This window comes from Trachypithecus francoisi, unplaced genomic scaffold, assembly GCF_009764315.1.
Source record: "Trachypithecus francoisi isolate TF-2019V2 unplaced genomic scaffold, Tfra_2.0 Lachesis_group7, whole genome shotgun sequence".
NCBI classification, from domain to species: Eukaryota; Metazoa; Chordata; class Mammalia; order Primates; family Cercopithecidae; genus Trachypithecus; species Trachypithecus francoisi.
Window position 1 is genome coordinate 26,826,259 of NW_022681472.1, and position 27,850 is coordinate 26,854,108.

At 37.6% G+C, this 27,850-nt stretch overlaps 1 protein-coding gene across 4 annotated transcripts in view; it reads right to left on the reverse strand.

Moving 5' to 3' along the window:
* Positions 1-27,850, reverse strand: part of EYA1 (EYA transcriptional coactivator and phosphatase 1) — a 165,223-nt gene that overhangs the window by 128,732 nt on the left and 8,641 nt on the right. For all 4 annotated transcript variants that reach the window (XM_033202795.1, XM_033202798.1, XM_033202796.1 and 1 more), the window contains exon 4: positions 8,623-8,700. In XM_033202795.1, the coding sequence (XP_033058686.1) occupies positions 8,623-8,700 (78 nt within the window). The remainder of the gene's footprint in view (positions 1-8,622; positions 8,701-27,850) is intronic.

Genomic DNA, 27,850 nt, shown 5'->3' on the forward strand with positions numbered 1-27,850 from the left:
CCTGGTGTGTGATGTTCTCCACCCTGTGTACAAGTGTTCTCACTGTCCAGTTCCCACCTATGAGTGAGAACATGTGGTGTTTGGTTTTCTGTCCTTGCAATAGTTTGCTCAGAATGATGTAGAATTTCCAGCTTCATCCATGTCCCTACAAAGGACACGAACTCATCCTTTTTTATTCCATGGTGTATATGTGCCACATTTTCTTAATCCAGTCTATCATTGATGGACATTTGGGTTGGTTCCAAGTCTTTGCTATTGTGAATAGTGTTGCAATAAACATACGTGTGCATCTGTCTTTATAGCAGCATGATGTATAATCCTTTGGGTATATACCCAGTAATGGGATGGCTGGGTCAAATGGTATTTCTTGGGCTTTCTTTAAATTCAAACCCCTGTATGGCTCCCACAATCTCTGTGTGGCCTGTATTCAAAAATCTGCCATCTTATACCTCAAGTACCTTTTCTGTAATGGCATGAAACACTTTAAACTTTCCAAACAGTAGCCCAGGAATTCAGACTAATTTTAATTTCATAGGACAAAAACAACCTAAAACAAAGGGAATGACCCCAGATCATCTATCAAGGTAAATTAAACAGTGATTTTACCCTTAGAAAATTCCAAATTACACCTGCCACACAGCCTTGGAAATATACAGACAACCAATATCTCTTTATCTGTTTCAATTATTCCATTCTATGTCCAACACAGAAAGAAGCTCCTCCAGTCTTTTTGTAGGAAGGGAGAGGGGAATCAAAAGTGAATAATAATCACAATCTTGGGACCGCTGGGAGGAGCAACAACTCTTGAAATTGGCAGGTCCTCAGCTCATTCCTCCCCCAGGCTCCTTCATGGCAACACTATTCAGCCAGACAATCGGGTCAAAAGCTTAGAAGTAAAGTTTTGACTCTTCTCTTTCCCTCACACTCTACCTACCCTTTGATCATAAGTCCAGTCTGCTTTCTCATCAAAATATACCCCAAACCTCACAGCTTCTCACTTCTCATCTATCACTCTGTTCCAGTCACCAATGTTGTGGCAAACAGAAGATGTACCTCCTCGTTCTTCTGCTGCAGGGGATGAAGCTGAACAAGGGCCTAGCTGTTAAGTCCTGCAATCCATCCATGCCATGCAGGGCGAAGGTGAGGGGACACTTTCAAAGGGCTTAACCCAACCAGTGACAATGCACCAGGAATATTAAGGTAGGCCTGCCTGTTCCTGGGAGATCTGGGGCTCCTCTGATGGCCTTGCTGAAATGTTCTTAGATTGCACTCCCAACTAACTTAACCTCCCTTCCTTCCCTCTCTCCTTTTCCTTAACAAAATCCTGGTACAGTTAATCCTGCCTTGGTGGCTCTTCTAGGAAGACATGAACTAACACAGTCATCTTTCTTCTGAGCAAGGAAAACGTTGGTCTCCCTGCTTCCATGTGCCCTCACCTCACCCTTCTCCCCATAAAGCACCTTCCATGCATCAAACAGTGACCTCTTAAAAACATAAATTAAGTCATGCCACAAATCCCCTGATCCTCAACTCCAAGCCCTCCATTATCCTCCTATCACATTTCAGTGAACCCAAACTTACTCCTGTCCTTCACCAAGATCTCTGCTCAGATGTCCTCTCCTCTAAAAGAGACTCCCATCCATTCCTTTACTAAATTCTTTGATCAGCTTTTGTTTTCTTCTTAGCACTTTTAGTTGCCTGTTTACGTACACCAGCACTTAACATTTACCCATGTATTATCTGTCTCTCCCGAAGAATGAAAGCTCCATGAGGGCAGAGACCCTGTGTACCATTTCACTGCTATATTCCCACTGCCTAGAACATTGCTTGGCATATAGCAGGTGCTCAATAAATAATTGTTGAATGAACAATTAAATAGAGAAACCATATTTGTTACACAACATTTTTTCTCCTCCAGAAGCATTCCTGCTTCTATTTTCAATTTTCAAATATCACTAGACATCAACTAGCATTTTACTTAACAACTTAACAAATGTAGGCTTTGCAGAAATGGCAGAGGCAGCAAAGATATTAAAAACACTTTATTTGCAATCCCTCTTGTTCTTAAAATTTAAATCATTAAAATATTGCTTTTCATTGATAAAGAGTAAATGGGCATCACTTTACAATATTTTGAAACCATAATAAACAATGCTGCAATTTTCAATTCAGCCACACGCCTTGGAAAACCAGCCTCCCCTTTCTTTCACTCTCCCCACACCAAGATCCCTGAGGGCTTCCCTGGAAGAGTGAGTCACTATGTCCTCAAGGCCTGCAGGTGCTAGGGCTCCTTGAAAGAGAGGTGGAGATAGCAATCACCAACATCAGAGTGGCTCTATTTCTTCTTTATCCTCACTGTCTATTTTGTTATAACACTAATAATAGTTAGGGTGGGAACCTTTAACTTTTTTTTTTTTTTGGGACAGAGTCTCACCCTGTCGCCCAGGCTGGAGTGCAATGGCGCATCTCGGCTCACTGTAACCTCCACCTCCCGGGTTCAAGCGATTCTCCTGCCTCAGCCTCCTGAGTAGCTGGGATTACAGGTGCCCGCCACCATGCCCAGCTAATTTTTTGTATTTTTAGTAGAGACAGGGTTTCACCGTGTTAGCTAGGATGGTCTTGACCTCCTGACCCCGTGATCCACCCGCCTCGGCCTCCCAAAGTACTGGGATTACAGGTGTGAGCCACTGTGCCCAGCCAGGTTCATGGGAATTTTTAAGCCATTGTGGAGAAGAAAGTAGGAGTGGTGGCCACAGAGGTAAAGGACAGCTTGGAGTTAAAGACTTAGAAACTTCTTTATTTTACAAACCCTAAACCCTGTTCATAGCCATTCCAGTATGTTGATTTTTGTCTCTTTTATTCTTTATAAAAGAGAGAGAAAAGAAAATGTAAAATAAGAGAATATCGATTCCAGGGTGCTCTGTGCTTCCTATGCCTTCACTCAACCCCCTCAGCTCCCCTGATTCTTTCCTCTGTATTCAACACAGAGAATCAAACTATGGAAAACAAGATTCTTTATAGCTTCAGCCTCTCCACCACCTACCCCTCCACCTTCAGCTAAGCCCTTCTCCAAGGCCTTTGCTTCTCCTGTGTATCTTTTCCAAGTTGAGGCTGCTTCTCAGATTCCAGATGTCACAAAGACCTGAAGACATATTTTCATTGTTGTTTCTTCCAAACCATTAGCTTTCTACTCTCCCACAAAATCTTTCTTTCTCTGGGGTTGATGACAGATCTTCAACATTTCCATGAATGACCCATATTCTGGACATTGCCTACATTTATCAAAAACTTTAGGATTTGGTGATGTCTCCCTATAAGCCCCAACATCACCCTGGGTTATATATCCACCGCTTTTCTCAGTCTGTCTAGGCCTCAACCCTGTCCTTCAGTCATCAAGCTCAAGACCACATCCTGGCCCCTTTTCCCCACTCCATGGTCTCAAGTCATAATCACATTGATCAATTCATTCATTTCCTTAGCAAACATTTACTGAGCATCTCCTATATGCTTGATACTATGAAGGCCACCAGGACTGTAACTGAATAATACAAACAAAATCTCTGTTCTCATAGGGCTATAGTTTGGCAGGAAGACAGAAACCAAGAATTAATCCTAAAAGTAGTGATGAAGGCTGAGAAACTAACTACAGAGGCATGTGGTGAAGGCCTCACTGAGTTTAAGTAAGGAACATCATCTCTGTCTGGAATTTTCATTCCTTTGTTCTCATTTCATGTGTTATCCAACCTCATCAAGAGATGAAGAACACCTGACCTCTCTATCTTTTCTCAAGGTATTAGCCCCTACCTCTCCTTCTTTCTACATGTCTTGAATACATGAAAAATTATTTTAAACCATTCCTTTACTGATACTCTCAATTTTCTTAAGTTCATATTCTATCATGCTCTACCTAGCAAACCCTTGACCCTGGATCAAGCCCAGTGTCTTTTTATGTGGTCTGCTAAGCCCTTGTAGAGAAAAATCACTCCATCATACAGGCCCATGTTCATTAGCTCCAGCCTTGTTCAACCTTCAGCTCTACTGCCCATCCCCTTCTCTTTCTAGGCAGCTTCAGACTTCCCCAGCATCCACTAAGTCAATTTCAGTCTTCTTCAACTCTTCAAGCTCACATGTCTATCACTACTCTCATTTTGAGTCACTTCAGAGGAAAAAGTAGAAGCCATCATTTGTTCATTCATGTTTTCTTTAATTCAAATATGTGGCAAATATTAGGCAAATATGTGAGTGCCTAATATGTGGCAGGTACTGTTTTAGGTGTCAGGGATACAGAAGTGAACCAAACAAGACAGAATCCCTGCCAATACAAGCTTACGTGTTGGTGGGGTGAGAGTCCAACACTAAACATAATGCACAAGAGAATGACAACATTTGCAAAAGGCTCATAATTATTGGCAGGAAAGAGTAGGGAGGAACCTGGCCTGGTAGAACAGAAGTAGAACAGGAGAGTTGCACTGAGGCGGGTGGTCATGGTGGGCCTCCACGAAAAGGCGAGATTTGAGCACAGACTTGAAGTCAGGGAGATAAAGGCAGGTATGCAGGGAAGGAACTGCCAGCAAAAAAGGCACTATGTGGGGAGCACGTCTACCATGTGGGAGGGAGAGCAGTAAGCAAGGGGGGCAGGCAACAAGGTCAGACAGTCTCTGAGGCAGACGATGACAGGGCTTGTGGGCTTTTTAAGGATTTGGTTTTTACCCATAGAGATGAATGGGAGCCGTTGAAGGGTCTGAACAGAATTGTATAGGAACTCCCTCAATGTACTGCCACCTTGTCCACTTCCAATTCATCTGCACCACATCGTATTGCATCTTCCCCAATGTTTCAGTGGACAAGTTATTCTTTTTCTAGCCTGATCGACTTCTGTTTTGGATTTGTGCTATTGCTGTCCCATCAGGGGCTTCCCTCTATCAATTATCCCCCTACTTGCCCGTACCTCTAATCTCTGCCTCTGTTGAGTTTGTGTCAGCAGTATGAAACCACCCTGACCTCCTAAATGCCATCCTTCTCTCTAATGAATTTCCTTTCCTTCCCTTCTTTTTAGCACTATGTACTTGAAAGACATTTTTCTTTTCCTCATCTTCACTCCCCAACATTATTCATGAAATCATCCATTCATTCAATAAACTTTAGGAGCACATACTATCTGCGAAGGGCTATGCTGGAGACACAGAAGTTGGTCATGTGGTCCAGCAGGGACAAGGATAAGTAAAGTTCACCCATCTACTGAAACTGCTACAGGCTAACCCATTGATGCTTGTAATTTTTTAATTTTAAATTTTGACACAATTTGAAACTTGCAAAAAAGTTTCAAGAACAGCACAAAACGTCCCAGATATCTTTCATCCAAATTCCCCAACATGTTATTAGCTTTATCCTTGATTTCTTCTGTGTGTGTGTCTGAAAATGCATACACATATATACCTCACATTCTGTTGGAGTTTTGTGTATGATATCTTTTTACTTATAAATATTTCTGGCTGGGTGCGGTGGCTCACACCTGTAATCCTGGCACTTTGGGAGGCCAAAGCGAGTGGATCACGAGGTCAAGAGATTGAGACCGTCCTGGCCAACATGGTGAAACCCCATCTCTACTAAAAATTCAAAAATTAGCTGGGCATGGTGGCATGCACCTGTAGTCCCAGCTACTTGGGAGGCTGAAGCAGGAGAATCACTTGAACCCAGGAGGCAGAGGTTGCAGTGAACCAAGATCGCACCACTGCACTCCAGCCTGGGCAACAGAGCGAGACTGTCTCAAAACAAAACAAACAAATACAAAAAATATATATATATAGACACACACATATATATACACATATATATTTTTTCTATGTGTATTTCTTAAAAACAAAGAGTTCTTTTACCACAATACAGTTATCAAAATCAGAAAAAAACAGTGATAGTGATGCAATACTATTTTCCATAGATATTTTCAAAAAAATGTATCTTTGTAGCACATGATTTTTAACTTGGACTTTAAAAGTATTACTTTTTAAAAGTATAAAAGTTTTATATATACATATATATATACAATGTAAAAATTTTGAAAACAAGACAAAAGCAGAAGGAATAACATTCAAATTATCTTCCACCATCCAGAGAGAACCACTGTCAATTTTTAGACCTATATACATAGGCCCACATATGTACATACAGATGCCTTTTGAAGAAAGCAAAATTGTGATTATACTGAAAATATGACTCTTTCATAACTTGCTTTTTCTCTTAATACAGTTAACATTTTCTCAAGATGTTTTACAAATAATTTTCAAGAGCTGTGTACAAATCCACATTGTTGACAGTGCTTCCTTAAAATTGTTACCTGTGTTTGTTGCCAGTTCAACACTTTTGCTTTTTGTTTGTTTGTTTGTTTGTTTTTGTTTTAAGATAAAGTCTCACTCTGCCGCCCAGGCTGAAGTGCAGTGGTGCAGTCATAGCTCACTGTAACCTTGAACTCCTGGGCTCAAGTGATCTTCCAGTCTCAGCCTCTTTAGTAGCTAGGACCACAGGCACATGCCACCATGCCCAGCTAATTTTTAAAAAATTATTTTTTGTAGAGATAGGTCTCCCTATGTTGTCCAGGCTGGCCTCCAACTCCTGGGCTCAAATGGTTCTCCTGCCTCTGCATCCCAAAGTGCTAGGACTACACGTGTGAACCACCAGGCCTGGCCAAAACTGTTGCTTTATTCCAAATTACCTGTTTTCATTTGATCTTCTGCCCATGTCATATATATTAGCTTTCCATGAGTTCTGTCTTCAACCTTGTTTACCCCATTAGCTTTAACTCCCTGTACACTTTCAAATTTCCCACGCCAAATCTCCTCTGAGCTCCAAACCCTAATATACTTGGCATCTGCAGGTAGATGTTGCCTCACAGTCAACATGCCCAAAACTAAGTTTTCTGTCTTCTTTTGTCAACCACGCTCCTCTTGCATTTCCTGGCTCTTAACTTCTTCTCTGCATCACTTACCCCTATACCCATTGGTCGCTAACCACTATAAATTCTACTTCATAAATGAAATGCACCAAATCCATCACCTTCCCATACCCATTGCCAGTGCTTTATTTAAGGTCTTCAATATTTCTTGCTCAAATTAATACAAAAAAATCTCTAACTGATTTCTCCACTTCAGCTCACCAGCCCCCAATTCATCCTGCCATGGTGGCCATAATTCTGCTATGAATATGATCATGCAACCCCCTTCCTTTGATGCTTCCCATTGCACACAGGAGAAAACACAAATTCCATGAAGTTCACACAAGTCTCTTTAGACTCTGGCCCCTGCCTCCCTCTGCAACATGTCCTTGCTCTCACACTGTACATACACCAGGAACCCTGAACCATTAACAGTTCCCCAAAGATCCATGCCCTCTGCGCTGCTGTCTCCTTTCATGGACTGTCCGTTTGTCCAGCTTCTCCCTCCCAGTGCTTTTCTCCTACTCATTTCTTAAGACTGAGTACCTACACCAAGACACCTTCCCTGATCACCCCACCCCAAGCTGGTCTCCACTAGGTCCCTTCCTGGGTGTTCTTTGGGCTCTCTGGGCTTCCCTCTGCATTACAAACTGTACTGTGATGGTCTGTTCATTTGTTCATCCCACTAAGCCCTGCACCAGGACCATTTTCATACACCTATGAAGTCAGCATGGCACCAACCACATAGCCAGGCAAAAGTCCAATTCTAATAAATGTTTTAGGAAAGAACAAATGGATATTGCACCCTTTGTTATTGTTTATTGCTTTTGCCTGGTATCATTAGTATCGAAGTTGTGTGTTTGCATTTCATTTTGTATTTACAATTTCTTTTTGTTGTGATATGTATTAAATAAATAATCCAGAGAGCTTGATTAAATCAATCACAACTTTATGAAATTATAGCATTTCCAATAGAGAGGTGCTAAAAGTATAGCAGGCAATATAAAAAAAGTCAAAATTCTAAGAATTATCTCCGATATAAGTAATTTTTAAATGGAATACTCTAAGCTGGGCTGGGTGACTTGGCAAATATATAATCACATTCTCACAACCACCTTATGATCACAGTCACTTTCTTGTCAGTCATTTCATTACGACACTTGTGAAACTTGGATATTTTGTTTATTGGAGGCAGGTTTTATTAATGTGAAGGAGATTAAAAACTAACTGAAGAACTTAATGCTGCTTTACAGGGTCTATTTAATTTTTGATCTATAGTTGATATGACAGTTACTTCACAAGATGGCTTGGCGAGTCTGCTTAGAAATGTAAAACACCAAATTTTGCCTAACCAAATTTAAAGACCTGGAAAAATAATACATCTAAGAGAGAATGGGGGAGGAGTCACCAGCATAGTAAATATAATTAGAAGAAAGGAGAAGAACAAAACCCTTTTTACTCCATTTATTGAATACCAACATTTCAGCAACCACTCCTTCATAATGAATGAAACCAGAATTGGTAATATGTGACTCTGAGCAAAGCTATTTTATCTGTATATATACATAAGTACATATATACCCACACATATACACATATACATGCATACATATAGATACACAGGGACATTACATGAGTAAACTAGAAAAAATAATGCTCGGTGTTGATGTGAAAATCTGATATTTATTCCTTACCTGAACCTGAGAAATTGTCTAAAGACCCGTCTGCTGTCGTTGAAGCTGTTTCACTGCTGCTCATTGGCTCTGTTTTAACTACAAAAATAAACAACATACATCAATATTGAATTACTAGTTATTTATAACGACATGGAAGAGAAGATATAACATTCAGAGTAATGACACGAAAATCATTTCAATAAACATTTTCCCTAACTGAACATAAATCATAAGCATAAATAGACTCCTTTTAAAAAACATTCATATATTAAGTTCTTTCCCCTTAGGAAACAATCTATTGTCACAAGTTACCCTTTAAAAGCAGCACTTTAAAAGTAATTAAATTCATCATTGCTTTACATATTTACTGAATTACTTATTGATAAATAAATTATCTCTCAAAATCTACATGATGTGATATAAAATCATTTCCTGGGGTTGTGGAAAAATCTGTTATTTGGTCAGAGTCAAAAGGATAGAACAGAAAGATGTGGGGAAGTAGGAAGTGAGTGGGTGTCGACACCAGCAGATCTTCCCGATGCTCAAGGGCAGGGTCCCCCTACCACACACACACACCTTCTGGGTTCTCCAGCATGGCTAAAAAACCGAGGGCTCGATTTAATGCGCCATCGTTACCACCCAGCCATATCTGATTGCCAATTCATCAATATTTTATCTATGCTTCATACCAAAAACATTCTGAATCTAAATGAAGCAGAAACAAAGTTTTCTATTTCAAAACAGTATTGATAGCAGTTTGTGAAATACATACATGATCTTCGGTCAAGTCCCTTTGTGCTGTGAGATAACTTTTAGATTTATGCTATAGATTCTCTAAAGCAATCCACTCCCCTGATATCGTGACAGTGTTATTGTGCCCCTACCAAACAGACAAGCCAACAACTTCAGTACATCTGCTTTTGTTCTCTCTAGTTTTACATTTTTTTTAAATGAAGAAGTGCATTGTTGTTTTCCATAGAAACTGCTGGTGAAGTGCCATCATCAGAATTTGCCTACCCTGCTTTGTGGAAGGTATTCATTTCTTAGTAACAGATTTTCAGAAACAATGCAGTAATATTTTAAGGGATACCTAAAAGTCATTTACATGCTTCCTAAAACAAAGGCTCCCACAAGAGAATATCTGGGGAGTCCTCTCTTATAAAGCAAATACATTTTGAAGTAAGAAAAGATGATGGAGAAAATGCAGCTTTTCCTTCTCTCAACATCACCAATCTGTTACAAACACCAGAGAAAAGACAAATTCACACAACCCCTGGATCTTCAGATGTTCTCCTAATGCATAATGAGTAGTTTAAAAATAAGCATTATAAATAGATGCATCAGATAGTCACTTTTTAAAAAAATAATTATTCAGATGACTTCTAAACAAGCTTCAGAAAACAACAGTGAGACTAATGGAAATCACTCTGCTGGATAGTTTTAATGTAGACCAAACAATGGTGTAACTGAAGTTGTAACTGAAGTTTTCACTTTTCTGCCAGTTGTTCTGGGTTTAGAAGTCTTTGTTGATGCTAAAAAATTCTGACATAAGCCTGTATTTCCCTTCTCTCTCCATGCCACCAGACAACCAAATGATTTTGCTTTTCATCACCATTACACTGCCATCGTTTCGGGAAAGGCAGTATTCCATTGCCAGCGCACAGTTTCTAAGTTTCTTACTTAGCTGTCCACATCATACCTTACCTCCTTAAAAAACAAAAACAAACAAACAAAAAAACCTCATATAATGCCCCACACACATAAAGCAACCGTTCTATTTCACTCTCTGCCAGACAGATCACCACTAAGATTCTGAACTCAGAATCAGATACAACACACTCAGCAAAAGATTAGAATTAGGTGCCATGGAAACAGGTCCTGTAAAGTGCCTACTATGTGTTAGTTATTTATAGACATTATAATTCATCCTTTTAAACAACTCTACAAATAGGTCTCAGAATAGACAAACTCCCTAGGCAATATTGCCTTCTTGTTTCCTATGCACACATTAAAACCAAAGGGGTTAGGAAGTCACCCAAAGAGCCACCGTAAGGGGCTGAAATAAGATTTAATTTGGGATGTTTTTGACTCCAAGGCCCATGACTAAAGCTTGAAGAAACGGTAATAAGTGGGACTTTCCAATAGTACAAGCTACTCCACAACAAGCCTGCTGGGGCACAGTGCCACACATCGGGTAGAATGGAAAGCGAAGTCCCTCCCCTCCTACAGTCCTAGTGAAGTCGCTGGAAGTTCTCACATAGAAGTTTCATGCCCAGCTGTCAGGAAAAGACGTGAAGAAAAAAATTATTCCACTTCGTGAGATGTCAATCAAGATTACTACTAAGTCTTTGTCAAATCTAAGGTCTATGATTTAACAGATTTTGTAGATGCAACTACTTTGTGAAAGCTTGACTACACCAAAACCACTCCTATATCTGTACCCCTAAAATCGACACCAGCTATTCTCCATATGATTAGCTTAATGGAATGTAGGCTTCACTCCCAAGAGGCACATTCAATTATACTTGAAATCCATTAAAACTAGGCAAAAAGATTAGAAAGGAAAGGAAGAGGATACTTTTCTTTTAGGCCCCAATAACACTGCTTTTCACCATTGTTCAAACATACCCATCTATACACTAAGGAATAAAGACTCCCTTTTCCTAATGAACCCAGTTTTTTAAAAAGGTTCACTGTTGAAGGAAGAGGATGTACATAAAATAACCACCAGGATATTCATGATTTTATCAGGTACTGTAATTGAATACTTTGATCACCAGGGACCTGATGCTAAAGACTGGTGATTTATTGTAATGTAAAATAGTTTCTGAATGAAAGCCAAAGAAACAAAGACTACTTCTGGCTTTATTGTAGCCAAACATACACCCACCAGAGAGTTAAAAAGACAAGAATAACCTCTGGCCACCAAAATGTTATCCATACCATTCCCACTAGCACCACCACATTTATAACTATGCTGCAGATGATGTGATAGAGCATCTCTCCAATGCTTTGAATTTAAAAACAGACAGAGTTTTCTTGGTCTTAGAGGTTTAAGGTACTGTAACATCTGAGAACAACTATCCTATCTAAGTCACCCATCTAAAAAGGAAAAACTATGAATGATCTGTTCACCTCTAAATAACTGGGATTTGCTTCTCTCCACCATACTATTCATTATATGACTCCAGTCTATTAGAAAAATAGCAACTTCTGTTTTCTTTTGCCGCCACATGAGTCTCTTTTTCTACCATTCTAAGTTTCCAATCTTCCATCTGATCCTCAAAAATATATTCATACTTTAAAAACATTCAAAAATTCCTTTTTATCCCTTAAATCTCCCTGTTCCTCCACCTCCTTCACTTGGCCATGCCCTCTAGGCCTGAGCAATGCTGGGCAACTTGCTACATCTAGATATGAAATGATCTTCCCTCCATAAATGCCTTTGAGTTTTGGTTTTGAAGTCAGAGAATCCAGTTACCTGCTATAAGACTTTCTAAAAGTGATTTAATCTCCTTGATCTTAATTATCTCCATATAAAATTATATCTATATTACAAGAATGAAATAATAATTCATAAAAATGTACATAAAGTACCTGGTATAAAGTAGGAGCTAAAACTATATTCAACATCATCATTAAAAGTAGCAGTAGCAATATTATCTGTTGGGCTGAATGGCTTCCTCCGTTCTCCTGGGGAGCAATGCCAGGAATAATATATAACAGTTAAAAGCACCCGCTTTGGAACTATCAATTGAATTTCAATTTAGCTTTGCATCTAACAGCATGAATCTGGAAGTTAGTCAACTTCTGTATGCCTCGGCTTCCTCATCTGTAAGTGTGGATGAATACTCAAGTGAGAATTAAAAAACATAAATGCTTCTAAATCATTTCACACTGTGCTAGGTCCAGGGCCTATGCTTTTATAGTCACTCTACCGCTATAGTGTCTCTTTATGACAGATCAAAGTTTTTCTTAAGATACAGATAACTGGGTCAAAATGCGTCATGAACTTCACATTAAAGTTAAGCTTCCTCTTTAAAAGAAAGAAGAATCCAAAGTGAAGGGATGTGTCTAAATCAGCCATGAGACCACGCTTCAAGAGAGCCAAAATTAAATCAAAGTAACTTGGAAATAAGAGAGCAGGACCAAATTGTGGTTATATGAAGAAAACTTATGTTTTGATCATTAAAAGGCAGTGTATACTTTCTGAAGAAACAGGCTAACAGAATGGTTTATATGGCAGTTGTGATCAATAATTCCAGAAGAAAATGTAGCCATCTTTTCTGGCATTCTTTAGGGGAGGTTGGCCCATAAAAATGAGAAAACCATCTTCCTTCATCATAAATTTCAGTGTGGATCTATCTATCAGACCATTGGAGCTTGGTGACACTAGCTATCAATATCATGCCACTAACCCATCACACCACGATTCCATGCTTATCAAGCAACTTCTGGTTCTACTTTGAAGGTTCCAGTCATGCCATTCAGAAGAAACATTCAGAAGAAACAAATATTCTGTCCATTTGATTAGTTATATTTTTCACCATAAATTAAGTGGGCTGTTTTAATAAACCAAGTTCACCCACAAAGGACAGTACTGCCTGCTGGACTAGGAGCCAGCCTGTGCGTTACAAATAATGCACGCCGCGACGTGCAGGGAAGGCAGCAGCCTGGGTGACCGGCAGGCCCTCCCCAGCAGCACCTAAGCTCATATCACAACTTTTCTCAAACTGTTAGAGTAAGCACAGCTTGTCTTTGCTTGGCACAAACTCAATCTTTCTTTTAGTTTTGTTTCCTACCATATTATGCAGGGACTTTAAAAACTCAGTTTACCATCCCTCTCCCACTCTTTATGATTCCTTCATCTCTTCTACTTCAAAAAGAGTTACCTTCATTCCATATTGGTTATTAAAATGTTCAGTTGCACCCATACCTGGAATTGCATTACCTCCATGAAATATCACCTTTCACCTCATTCATTCACTTACTTGCTATTACTCCTCATCAGAATATCCCATCTTTCCAAATCCCTATCTATTCTCCCACTCCTGCTTCACAGCCTCCCTTGCCTAGCCTGAAACCCAGAGCCAGTCATGTCTAGCTCCCATCCTAGGATGATGTGTGGTCTCATTTCTCCTAGCATCTTTTTTGCCAATTTTTAGTCTCAGGATGGGCAATCTCTCATTGTTCACTGTTCTGCTGCTGTTCCAGATGGATGAGTATGTCAGAACAGGTGCCAGCATGCTGGCAGTGCACTTAATTGTATTCTGTCTTTATTCTTTTGAGTCACCCTGTTGCTTGCCAGACCCCCTTTTCTATCTCTTGACAACTGTCTGGAACAGTTTCCACTGAGTTTTTTCCACGTTCCTTAAGCTCCCGAGACATACTTCATCCCTCACCATCTTTAGCCCTTCCCCACCAACTATTTCCCTTCCACACCAACTATTTTCTAAAGAATGTTGATGCTGCATTAAATCCTTCATCTTCCTGCAACATTTCCCAGTTTTCCAAGAATTAATGTCAATGAAGGTTTCCTTTCCTTGAGCAGGATTTAACCTGTTTTACCAATGAGACTTTCCCAACTGCCCAGTTTAAACTCTACTTAATCCTAACTTTCCTCAATTGTATAGAATGAGCCTTATTCCTTGACACTTTTTAAAAAATCATTGTTCAATATAACATAGCAATAGTTCTCTTCTCCCCACTGTATTTCTTTTTCTCTGGGTTTTCTTCCTTTGTCTACTCTGTGGTTCTATAATTTCACCTCCTTCTTGTCTGCATTTTCTCTCACAATCATTTCTGTCCTGGCCACACTCTATAATTTCCACTACTCTAATCTTTTACAAGCATCTTCTTTCTAATTTCACAGTCACTATCCTAATTACCTTTTGCCTCTTCTCTTATGAAAGTCAGCAAATTGGACTTTAAGCATCTATTCTCCCTGCTTTGGAAACAAATATTTATCTGTTCATAATTTAGATGTGCATGAGTCACTACTGGCTCTGGGGTCTTCAGCAGGTTCTCCACTTTCTTCTGAATTAAGTTCCCAATCTCTAATCATGTATTTAAGGCCCCCTATACTCTGACACAGAACTTTTCTTATTTTCTTTGCTTTACTTTTCATTTCTTTCATACACTTTATATTTGCATAACAAAGAATAATTTGCAGGAATACAAGAGTACTGAAAAAATACAAAATCTCATCTAATTGTCCCAACTTCCCTGTGTGGCACTAATATCCCCATTTACAGATAAAGAACCACATATCCATATACTGGACATCATTTAAACCAACTGGCCTCCTAAGATATTTAATGCTTCCTCAAATCTACAGCTTTGTAGTACCCTTCCCAGAATATTCTATGAATTTTACATATGACTCAATCCCACAGTTTCTTCAAGGTTCAACTAAAATCCCACCTGTTTCCTTAAGTCTTCTCTGATCTAGTACTCAGGGGTGGTTTCTTATTCCTTGAACTATGTCTGTGTCTGTGCCTCCTTTAGAATATATGTCCTATTCTACCTCATTTCATATTGGAAAGTCTTATCCATTTCAATATATGATAAACTGCTTCATGACATAAAAAGATCCTCTAAGACCAAAAACACTAGGCTACATTTTTTTTATTTACATGACTGTATCTCTACAGGACTTAGCCCAAGGTTTGGTTTGCAGCTGGAAATCAATATTTACTGAGGGAATGAATAAAGATAAACTGACTTAAAAAACAGGTTACAAGTGACTTCATACTACTAGGGACATTGCACAGGACAAATAAAGACACTGTTTATGCTAAAATCAAGATGACAGTTTATTCCCTCCAAATCATCACTCAGTCTACTGATAAGCAAGTTTTGCAAAGCGTCTAATTTACAGAACATGTGTCAGTTATGTTATTTTGAAAAGGGTACTGTTTGGAGAAGACACATTAGCATAAACTATCAATTACTGAAATTTTTGTAGGTTTAGAGAGGATCCCACCTGAATCAGTAAAAAGAAAGGTAAATAAATTATCATACATTTGTAATAATTCATGGGACATAACCCACAAAAGCAAATGTTGGGTATGGCTGCAAATAAGCCTTAAAAGAACCCTTTATAGAGCAACACAATGATGCTGTAGAGGATCGCAAAAGCACAAACATGCAATGCTATGTTACGGGTTAGATTCAATGACAGTATCGCTCACAGATTTAATGAGTCTCTTTCTCAAACCATGAGGCAGAAATAGAAATGTGTTTTTAGAAACTGTGTCAAATGATTTAAAAAGGGGAGGCGAGGGAGATGTGAAGAGAATAAAATTGTTGCATAAAATATGAAAGTGGAAAAAAGCAACATTGCTAAATTTATACATTTGACATCTCACTCTAAATGCATGATTAATTCAATATTACAAGTACCCATTTGATTATTTCTGCTTCACCTAAAAGTGCATATAGCCATGAACTAAATGTGTTTTCTTTAGTTAATTCCTATTTAGAAAACAAGACATTCTTTTGTGTTTGCATTGGCTATATAGCATATGATCATTATCTCTCCAAAGAGTAAAGTTGAGGCCATCTTTATCTTAAAGGAGGGCAGGAAAAAACATTAGCTGTTCAATGGTACACCTGGTACAATCTTATGAAAGCCAAATAAACACATACAGACTAAACTTGAATTTAAGGGTATACATGGCCAAAAAGAAACATTGGTCCATTTCAAAACCTGCTATTCATGGAAAGTACAGCATATATTAATAGCAGCATGTGCAATTACTTATGGGGTGGTCTAGACTAATTGACTTTTTTTGTAAAAGAAATAATATATGGTAAATCATAACTGCTCCTTTGTAATGTCTTTTACAACTCCACATTCCTTTTTGTTTTGCAACTCATTCTTCCACAATAGCTCAGTTTCCTAACACATACAATCTGAGAAGATTACATGAGCCTCTACACTAATGCTCATCTGTCCCCCAATCCAGTCTATCCTTGCAACTGCTGCCAGATCAACACCTAAAACACTCCCACCATATCAGCCCCTTGCTCAAAATATTCAGTGGCTTCTCTACCGACTCCAGGATGAAATCCAAATTCCTTAGCTTACTATTCAGGGTCCTCCACAGTTTGGCTCCAACTGATCCTTCCAACCTTATCTACTATCAATTCCTTCTTCAGCTAAACTGGTTTCCTAACAGTCTCCCAAACTATCCTACCTTTGTTTGTATTGTTTCCTCATTTAGAATGCATTCCATCTCTTCTCCACCTATTCAAATTCTACCCATTTCCCAATACTCAGCTCAGATTCCATCTCCTCCTTGAAGCCTGGCCAGACCTTAGCAAGCTGAAGAGCTCTTTCTTCTATACTCTGAGAGCACTTTTGTTCGGATCTGTGGCTTCTAACCTTCTTGAGAATGAAGCCCTCGAACACCAAAATATTTCAGAACCCAAAGTGTTTGACAAAAACCTACTGTGAATTTGTAGACAAAAAACGTGTATTTTAATAAACGTAACAGAATGTCCATATATGAAAGAGTTAAATATATATGTGGCCTGTTAATTTCCTCACCCTACAGACAAACCTTTTGAATTTGCAGACCTTTGGTACTTGTTCTCCAACTACTGAGGAAGTGTAAGCCACAGACTGAAAATCCTAGTCTCCATAATTTATTTGGCATATTACCTTTTAGTTTTTGCTAAATGTTTAAAAAGTCTTATCTTCCTTAACAAGCTTGTGAGCTCCTTAAGCCACGTGTTATGGTCAACATAAAATAGACAAATATCTAAATTAAATATTTTGTTTGTTTGAAAATCACAGAATTGCAATTCAGTACAGATACACAGAGCGGAATGGTCTTCAGTATGTCCTAAGAACAAAGAGAAGGTTGGAGGTTTTTATTAGAAAAAGAAATGTTACATTTTGTTTTGAAAAGCTCATTGGCACTAGAGAAGCTTTGGGAGGCTGCCAAACTCTGACTGGTGACTGGTGGCTGTAGGTAAAATTAGTCCTGGAGTCATGGCAGGCTGTTTCACTAGTTACTAGGTAAACTGGTTTGAAGGGTACAGCAGGCCATTTCAGCAGCTGGGCTTGAAGAAAATTCAGCTCTTGGAGCTGGTGCTTTATTCCCCAAGTGCTTTACCCCCCTACTCTTTCAACTGATTTAGTTGGTGCTATGGTTTGAATATTTACTCCCTCCAAAACTCATTTTGAAACTTAATCCCCAATGTGTCAGTATTGAAAGGTGGGAACTTTAAAAGGTAATTGGATCACAAGCACTCCACCCTCGAGAAAGTGTTAATCCATTCATGGGCTAATGGGTTCATGGATTAATGGTTTATCAGAAGAGGGAAACTGGTGGCTTTATGAGAAGAGGAAGAGGAACCTGAGCTAGCATGTAAGCATGCTCCGTGCCCTCCCCATGTGACACTCTGTGCCATCTTGGAACTCTGTATATAGAGAGTCCTCACTAGCAAGAAGGCCCTCACCAGATGCAGGCCCTTGACCTTGGACTTAGCCTTCATAACTGTAAGAAATAAATTCCTTTTCTTTATAAATTACCTTGTTTAGAGTATTCTAAGCAACAGAAAACAAAATAGTACAGTTGGATATAACTAAAATGACCCAATTGGCATAAATCATCTTTCACACAAGAGCAGTACCATACACCTCTTTATATTTCTTCTAGAATCTGGCAGAGTTTATTTGTATACAGTAAAAAATAAATAAATACTAGATTCCATTTTTCTCCAATATTATGCTAGAAAATTTATCATACAGACAGGAAAGTTGGAAGAATTACACAGTGAACACATATAAATGTATCACCTGGACTCTACAATTAGCATGTTACTATATTTACTTTTGTATGTCTATCCTTCAAAAAACTATCTTATTTTTAATATATTTTAAAGGAAGTTGCAGATATAATACACTTCCCCTAAACACTTCAGCATTCATATCATTAACTAGAGTTCATATTTATTTTTGACTTTTTAAAGTAAAATTTTTATATAATCCAATGCATAAATCTTAAATGTGTCATTCAATGACTTTCAATAGATACATATTACATTTAGAAAGCAAAGTGAGATCAAAACATTTTTAGCTTATTATAATAATGGAAGCATGGCACAACAGTATGAAAAGATTGTACCAATAAAAATGCAGATAGCAATACAACATTCTCAATTTATGACACAGGCAATATTAAAGTAGACTTTTAGAATGGATGGATGAGTAATAATTTTAAATGTAGTTTATATTTATTGAATATTGAGCACCTACTATATGCCACGCATTTTGCTAAGCACTTTACAAGCAATAGGTTGTTTGCTCCTCATCGCAACTTTATGAGATATTTATTATTATTGTGTAATTTCATAGATGAGGAAACTGCAGCTTAAAGATGTTAAATAGTCCATGATCACACAGTTTCACGTTTCTTTAATTGCCATATCTTTTGTAAATCAGCCAAAAAGCCCAGTGTTTTCTGAATATGGTTTTATCATCCTTAATCATTCGTTTGATACAGATCTGGACAATCAGTGAATGGTACAGCAATAAGAAGGTCCAAGAATACCAGGGCACTGAATAAAAGTATATCAGGGTATGTTGCAAATTAGCGGGTGGTAAAATAAATCAGTGCATGAAGATTGGAAGCAGATGAGCTGGCTCAGACTCACAACCTCAACCATATCAATGTGGGAAAACGGCTTACTTGCCTAAAAGGTAATCAATCTACTAAACATACATCTCAGATCATGTTTCTTCCCATCCTTCACCAACTCACAGGAGCACCCAGACATAAACCCTACCCACATTGAGTATTAATTGAACAACTAATTACTAAGTACCTCAAGTACTGCAAATACCTGCAAAGGCCGTGCTTGATATGCAGGATCCCAAAGGAGGAGAATATATCCTTTCCTCACCTGGAGACATTACAGTAGCCAGTCCCAGAAGATATGTTTCTTTTTAAAAATATAACATTATTTAATAATAGCTGCTATGTTTTGAGTATGTAGTAGATACCAGTAACTACACTTAGTATTTTGGATAGACTAACTGTCATGCACCTGTGATGAAGGGGCAATGCCATTCTACAGCAAAGAAGGCAGAGGCTCAGAAGTAATAAATAATAGCCAGTGGACATTGAGCATTTTCTAGGAGCCAGATTCTGTTCTAAGCACTTTACCAACTCATCTAACAGTTATAGCAACACTACAGGCAAGCAGTATCATCACCTTCATTTTACAGACCAGGAAGTAGAGGCATAGAGCAGTTAAGTAAGTATTCGTCATCACACTTGGTAACTAATAAGTGGCAGAGCTTCAAACAGAGGCAGGCAGCCTTCAGGACTCTTTCTTTGCTCCCTGCCCTGTTCTCAACATGCATATGTTAGTTGCCGTGAATAAAAAGCAGAATTGTGATTGTGATTTTTTTAGTTCAGGTAAGTCTGACTACAAAACTGCTCTCACAAGCATGCAATTCTTCCTATATTTCTAATATTACTCATTTTCCACGTTACTCTCTGTAAGGCAAGTATCAGATATGTTCAGAAAAAGATAATAATATGTAAATAAGCACATGATTTCAGATAAAATGCCTTCATTTCTTCTCACCTAGGGTCCCTTCTTAATGCCCACTACCCCTTGAATACAGTTTCAAAATACTACCTAAGTGCATTTCTAAAACACAAACCCAATCATACCACTTTCCAACTCACAAGTCTTCAGCTCCCACAGCTCCTGTACAGTTGAATCCAAATTCTTGAACTTCATATCTTGAGCCCTTCATCATCATCTTTGGCATCTAAGCCCCATCTCTGTGCATGCTTCTCATCTTACACACACACACACGCACACACATGCACGCGTGCGCGCGTGCATATGCACACACACTCTTCTGCCATTCGGAATGTCTTTGCCACAGCTATAAAGCTCAAGCTCTCTCTTTCTTCCTGGCATGGCACTCAGTATTCTCCTACCTCTCCTTCAGGACTCAGGTTAAGCATCACCAGTGTGCATCCCCACAATCCACAATCACTTCAGTGAGGATTAGACGTCCTCCTCCTCTGCAGAATATAGTCCTTATCTTAAAGTATGGTGGTAAATCACATTAAATAGCGAACTTCTTCTTGGCTAGAACGGAGTTTGGTATATTTCTAGATAGAATCACTTAATAAATATTTCTCAAATTAACAATGTAATTGTGGATATACAGTACAGATATACTACATATATACACACATACACACACACACATATATACATAGACATTTTTATTTTTTTACTTCAGTGAATACATATATATCCTTCTTCCTGCAATTTTTCCCCACCTTCAAAATGTTTACTTCCAACTATTCCTTTACCATCTTACCATCTACACACCAACCCTAAGTTGGTTTATTAACTGCCTTATCCTTATATCATTCAGTAGTTTCTTGGAACAGATGTATGTGGAAGTTGCTTCATCACTATTAATATACTAACAGTTGAAGTTTCTATTTATGAAGCAGTTATTTACTATGGGTCAAAAGCAAGTCAGTCACTATAGATCAAATTCACAACCTGCAACAATGTTGACTGTGGATGTTCTGTGGATGGACAGCCCATAGCAACTATATGAACTGTCTGTGAAATGATCAATTTCAAATATTTGAAAAACAGGCTCTAGATATTTATTGAATCCTTAATGCATTGTAAACAAACTTAATGAATGTTCTTCTCTTATAATCATTCATGTACATTATATGCTTAGTAATATGAGGCATTCATTTAACAACTTTTTTATTTGACTTTATTGCCAATTCTCCCATTAGATGCTAAGGACATAGAGTGAACACGTGTGTCCCCGCTTCGAGAAACTTAGAAACTCTTCTAGGTGAAGCACACATATAAATGAATGTTGCATATCTTTCATCTTGGCCACAATCTTAGATAAGGTAACATAAACACTTCTTAGGGAAGATAAACTATTTCAGCAAGAACTCAGCTTTTTGGCTAGTAACCTAAGCAGTGCTATTGGGGAGTCCATGTTTTAAAGTGTAAAGAATATAGCTTTGAAATCAGCCTGTTAGGCCTTTGCATCTCTTCTGCAACACAGTTAATACACTGTATACACAGACTAGTCACTTAAACTCTTTAAAATGAGGTGCCTAAAAGTTACCCTAAAGATTGTTTTGAGGATAAATGTAGGTAGAAGGCATATGATGTACTCAAAAACTTAGTCAATGTAGTTCATATTCTTTATTGTTGACAAAAAGGATTCTTTCCACTTAAAATGCCCTTATTAGTAATAAATACAATGATAAAATGGGTAAGGATTATAGATTTTGATTCATGTTACAATGTTAAGAAAAAAGTTCCTAATTTGTATTATGAGGAGTACATAAACATACCTCTTTGGAATGTGTTTGGTAGAGTCTGTCTACCATTTTTTTGGTATAATGGGATACTGGAGGCATGCAAAAACAAAACAAAACAAAATTCAAAATCTGTAAAACTAGCAAATTACCATGAACATAATCATAATAAGCTCTCACTTACAAATTGTGTGTCCTAAAAATTAACACAAACCCTTGATAACCTTATGAAGACTTGCTTTCTCTCCACTATAGTATAAGCAATATCTGACAGTCACTGACATGTAACAGATAATTTTTTTCCTACCCAAAGCTAAAGTGGAAAATTTGTAATATGTATGTATTTTTTTCTACCATATTGTATGCTTAGAGTGAAAGACAGGAGAATGAATTACTCTTGACCCTTACTTCAAGTTAGCAAGGTGAGAAGAAATGTAACAGACCCCACTTTATTTATATACTGTTCACACCAAGGCATCCTTGGATATCATAAGAAATCAGGACTTACTTAAAAGCACGGAATCTGTCACCAAACGCATATGAATTTGCCCAAATACTACCATTCACTAAATGTTCACATATCTCCCGGGAGGAAACCAGAGGTTTCTCCCAGAATATTGGATGTTCTCAGGGAGATATATTTCTGCTCATACCAAAGTTCTGGCCCAGGCAGCACAGAGATGCCACAGAACTGTGATTCTCTATACTATTAGCAACTGGAAGTAGGGAAAAGTTGTCTACACCTAGACCTTAGTTATCAGGAAGCCTCGCTCTGGAAACCCTGAGCCTAGTTGCAGGCAATCAGCACTGGAGTTCCTATTCTTATTATGAAAGATACAGTTAGCTGCAGGTGAGAGGCTAGAGCCTATCTGCCACCCTACAAGGCTCACATGTGCCACCCCTCTATTCCTCTGATTTTACCTCTTTTACTCCCAGCCATTCTCTCTCCTCCAGCCACACGGGGCTCCTTGCTGATCCTAGAACATCCCAAGCATGTTCTCAACTCTCAGATTTGGTCATTACTACTCCAATGGAGCCCCAACAAATGCCAACAGTGTTGTTTGGCTGGTATAATTTTGTTCTCGAAGTCAAGAAAAGTGTGACCAAATTTACCACCTACTTAGAAATATTTTCTGAGGTAGAAAACATTTACTCTGAGCAGTAGCAAAACTGCAACCAGTTTTTAAATTTCACAGTAACACTGCCCCAAACCAAATGTGCATATGATAATGACCATTATAATGAAAAGCAGAGATGATTTCCCATCTCCATTTGATCTCAGAGAGGCTTAACAGGCAGACAGTTGATGAAATTATAATTAAGTCTAAAGCTTTGAAAACAAGAAACAATCCCCTAAAGTTAACCTAATGATGCAATACAATGTGCACGTGGACCACAGGAAGGAATCTCACACACTCATGCACATCAGAACTTCAAGACCGGACTGTAACCACCCTGAAGAGTCATCCTTATAACAAAGTCCTTGTCATCAGAGCCTCTGCCACTGGTTCTTGCATAGCGCTGCTGTTTGCTAGGGAATGGCATCATCCAGCCATGAAGGCACCAGTGTGGCAATGAAAGCACCAATGTTTAGTAAAAGGTATTAGAAAAGGCATTTGTAGATGATGCAAATCACATATTCTCTCCAGAGAATAATATAATGATTAAAAACCCAGGCTCTGGACTCAGAACTTAATTCAAGTACCTGCTCAGATGCCAGTGGTACCAATTACAAGCCATGTGCCTTTAAACTTGGTGTTTAAGTCTTGGATTTTTTTTGTGCATAAAATGGGAATCACACTGTAGAAGTGACTTAATTATATATGGCATAGCAGTTAATAAATACCGAGCACTTATACGTTCCAATCATGCTGCAAATTTTATGTTACATCCTCACAGAAAGCCTGATGTAAGTTCTGTTATTATCCCCATTTTACAGATGAGAAAATAGCCACCCAGAGGCTGACTTGTCTGAATTCATACAGCCAGCAAATAGTGAAGCTGAAATTCAAGCCCAGACTCTTAGCTATTTTGCTGACAATGTTTTTAAATTTGTTTTCTAAAGATTAATAAAGCAAAACATAGAAAATGGTCATCACAGTGACTAATAGGTTATTCATAAATATTAGCCAGCATTATTATAATTAATTAGCAACAGACATGTGAAAATTATTCCTATATATACAACATAGGAAAATATTAAATCCTAACAAATTATTTGTTCTTTCTTTCATGACTTTTATTTAAGAACAATTTATAAGAGGCCAATTCTGTGGTTACAGACAAACTAAAAATGTCATTTAGAAACTCTTTTATTCACAATGTCCCTTAATCTTCCAGAAACTAAATCCTGTGCAGAATGTAAACAATAATAAAGTTATATTACCATGTTTCTATTGACAACAGAATATTTAACCACAAATATATAAACATAGACTATAAAATACAGCCTCAAACCATAATTTTATACACATCTGCCCCTGTTTAGATATTTCTTGTAAATCAGATTTCTTAAAAATAATCTAGTTGGATAGCATAATATTTTACTAAATTAAAATTACAGCGAGAAAAACAAATCCAGATAATTTACTAGTGTTCTAAGTTTTGTAAAAATGATAAAAACAGCTTAAAATGATTCTGATAATGTATAAAACTGAGCCTATCAGCCTAAAATATGTAATACACAGTAAATTTTAAACGCAGAAAATTTAGCTACCTAATTCAAGATTGTATCTGTTATCACCTAGGAAATCTGATCTACCAATTCAAAATTACTATTTGAATTACCTTCAGAATTCCTGAAACCCTATGTGCAGTGAAGATTCCAACTGCATCTGGTTTTACGTCATCTAAAGACAAATCTATCCCTTTCAAGACAAGTTTAAGCTTCTTCTTGAGTCTGAGTCTAAGTTTACAATAGAGAAAACTCAGAATTAGAGCTCTGATTTTTGCTTGCTCACACTTTTTTTGGCCTTCCTCACTCCTTACTCCAAGACAACCAAAAATAAACACTCAAACCAGCAATATATGAACTGACCAATCTTAAGCTCCCATGGACTTAAGACAACCAGCGAAAACAAAGATGGAAAGAATCACTGCTTTGCAAACAAGGCCTTAATTACGTACGTAAATAAAAATCCTTTTAGGGCCACAGCCCTGAGTCCTTCGAAGGAACCTTTCCCAACTACTTCTCATGCTTAACACAAATATTAACACAAAGCCTTTACCATGTAAAGGCTTGCACAGATTCCCAAACATTACAAATCCTCTCAGATTTGATGATCATCTAATAGAAGCATCACCAAGAAGCCTATTTCTTAAAAGCTATGCTTTAACAATATAATACATGGAACAGAATTTCTGTTCCATCTTGGCCTCCAATTGCATTTGGTTTTACATCACCTAAAGACAAATCTATCTGTTTCAAGACAAGTTTTTCAGACTAACTGTCCAAAGGAAGAGGGAAAACAGTTGAAAGACAGGCCATGGTTGGTGTTTTCATAACCATCCATTAGTGTCTGCTAGGTCAAGCTTGAGTTAATAGTAACAAAAATATGCATTAATTCATTTGGAAACATATCACTTCTTACGGTGCTTTCCTCATTGCAAGTCGAGCGTTCATTTACGCTACTATTTTCTATTTTTACCTGTTTATATTTTTATATTGCAAAGATGTATAAACTGGGTGAAACCAATCACTGGTTAACTTCAACAGTAACAATTCACAGAGGGGTTGGAAGGATGTATAAAACTGTGAATAGTTGAAAGTTTTGAAATATGAAACAAACAACTATTATAACTGAAGAACATTTCATTTAGGAAATAAAAAAGCACAGTACTTGAGGCTGTAGCTCAGTGTCTTTCTGTCTTTATCCCTTAGATGAACCATGAAAATAGGCACTAGCCTGTGAGTACAGAACCTACAAACATTGAGTCTTAGGATAATTTGGCAGCAGACTTAAGAAGAAACTTAATATTCTCTGCCTTTCCATTCCATTCCCTTCTTGTTTGTTCTTCAGATGAAGTTATGGTTTTTGATACAGGAGATTTTCTTGTTTTCTTAGCCTCATTATAGGAACAAGTGGTGGCAGGAAATAAAAAATATCTCTGAGTGAAAAAAGACAACCTATATAAATGCAGGCAAAGCCAGCAACTGTGTAAACTAAATGGAAGTTCCATTGACCTAATTAATTTCTATTGGGCTGAGATGATTTTCAATTGGGCTGCAGAGAAGTCACTTAAATATAAATCATGGCATATGTAGCTGAAAATGTTCATTGTAGAGTTAGGGGAGGTGATTGACATTTTAAAGACTCTTAAATTGTAATGAATTTCTTGATTTCATTCCTTTAATTCATCAGTAAACACTGCTGTTTTCAAACTAAATAAGATTTAAAAGAAGAAATAGGAAAATCTATAATGACTATATGCCAGAGAAGTTTGCCAGACATTAATGAATTCACTAATTTTAAGCTTAACTAATCTAGTGGTGACAGAGAGGAATGAAATAGATATATTATGAGACATATAAGTAGCATGATAAACTGATTCACACACTTAATTAAAAACCTAGAACTTTCTAATATTGAATATTGTTTGTATCTAAACAGACACGTAACATCAATCATGAGGGAACTTTGGGTCCATATTTTCAAACTGACTACTAAAATAAAACAATATGTCAGGAGATTGAGAAACTTCATTTATTCTCATTTATATCGATACCTTCTACCTTCACTTTCTAACCACCACAACGCTTGTAAAGTACATTAACGAAGATTGCCTGAAACAGGGTGAGATGAGTAATTGTGTATTTGTCTGAAGTCAAGTCTAAAAAAATTCATTTCCAAGACATAAAACAATTAAGTTTAAGATAAAGAATAAATTCTATGTATTTTCCAGTTTGGTTGAGGAGATCACATAATTACCTAAAATGTTTTAATAGTTTGAACTTATTTTAGTTATGCAAAAATCTAATAAAATGCGGTATTCCTAAATATGAATGTGATATCAAGCTATAAAAAGTAAATATTCAGAAATACGTTATTCCTCCACATGTGCTTAGAAAACAAACCACACATCACTCACATAAAGCTATCTAAGGGGAACCCTAAACACACACTCTGTTTCAGTACTGCGTGGTTCTTATTTTGTAGGAGAGAACTTGCCAATAAAATGTTGAGAAAACGAAAACGTATTAGTCCTATTCATTTCTTCAGGTACAAAAAAATTAACTACCAGTATTTCATAATTGCTCTTCCAAATATGTACTGGTATATTCTATTGAGCAAAATATTTTAACATACTTAGTCTTCCTTATATTTAAGTTAATTTGAATGACTGTCTTATCTGGACTTCACAATGATGGAAATGCCTGTTAAAGGTCACCTATGGGCCTTCTGCAGCTCCTGTCAGTGGCCCCCCTCACGCTGACTCTCACATGAGGCCTGCCGGCACAGGGACCTGCCGCGGTCTGGGTGACTATATCCACACCCAGTCTGTACTCCACAGTAGGCATGCTTTACCTGAAGCCAAAGCCCAAAAGGAGAGGAAACAGGACTGCTTGCTTTTATTTTATTTGCTCTGTAAAATCCACTTACACACTAGAACTACTTTCCTATAAATAATTTAAATTTCTCTCCGACTGCCTATCAAAATGGGAAGAAAAAAGTTTCAGATGAAAAGGCACCTCATGCAGAGATTAATTTTCTGCTACATCAGCAAAGTTTCCATTTTTGATAGTACCCATTTTTCATAAACACTTGAAATGAATGTATTTATGCTAAAAGAAAAATGCAGAATATTTACACATTCAAAGAATCACTGCTGGAATAAAAATCAAAGCATCTCATATCAGAAACAACTGATTTTATATTTTTCCTATTATTAAAAATTAT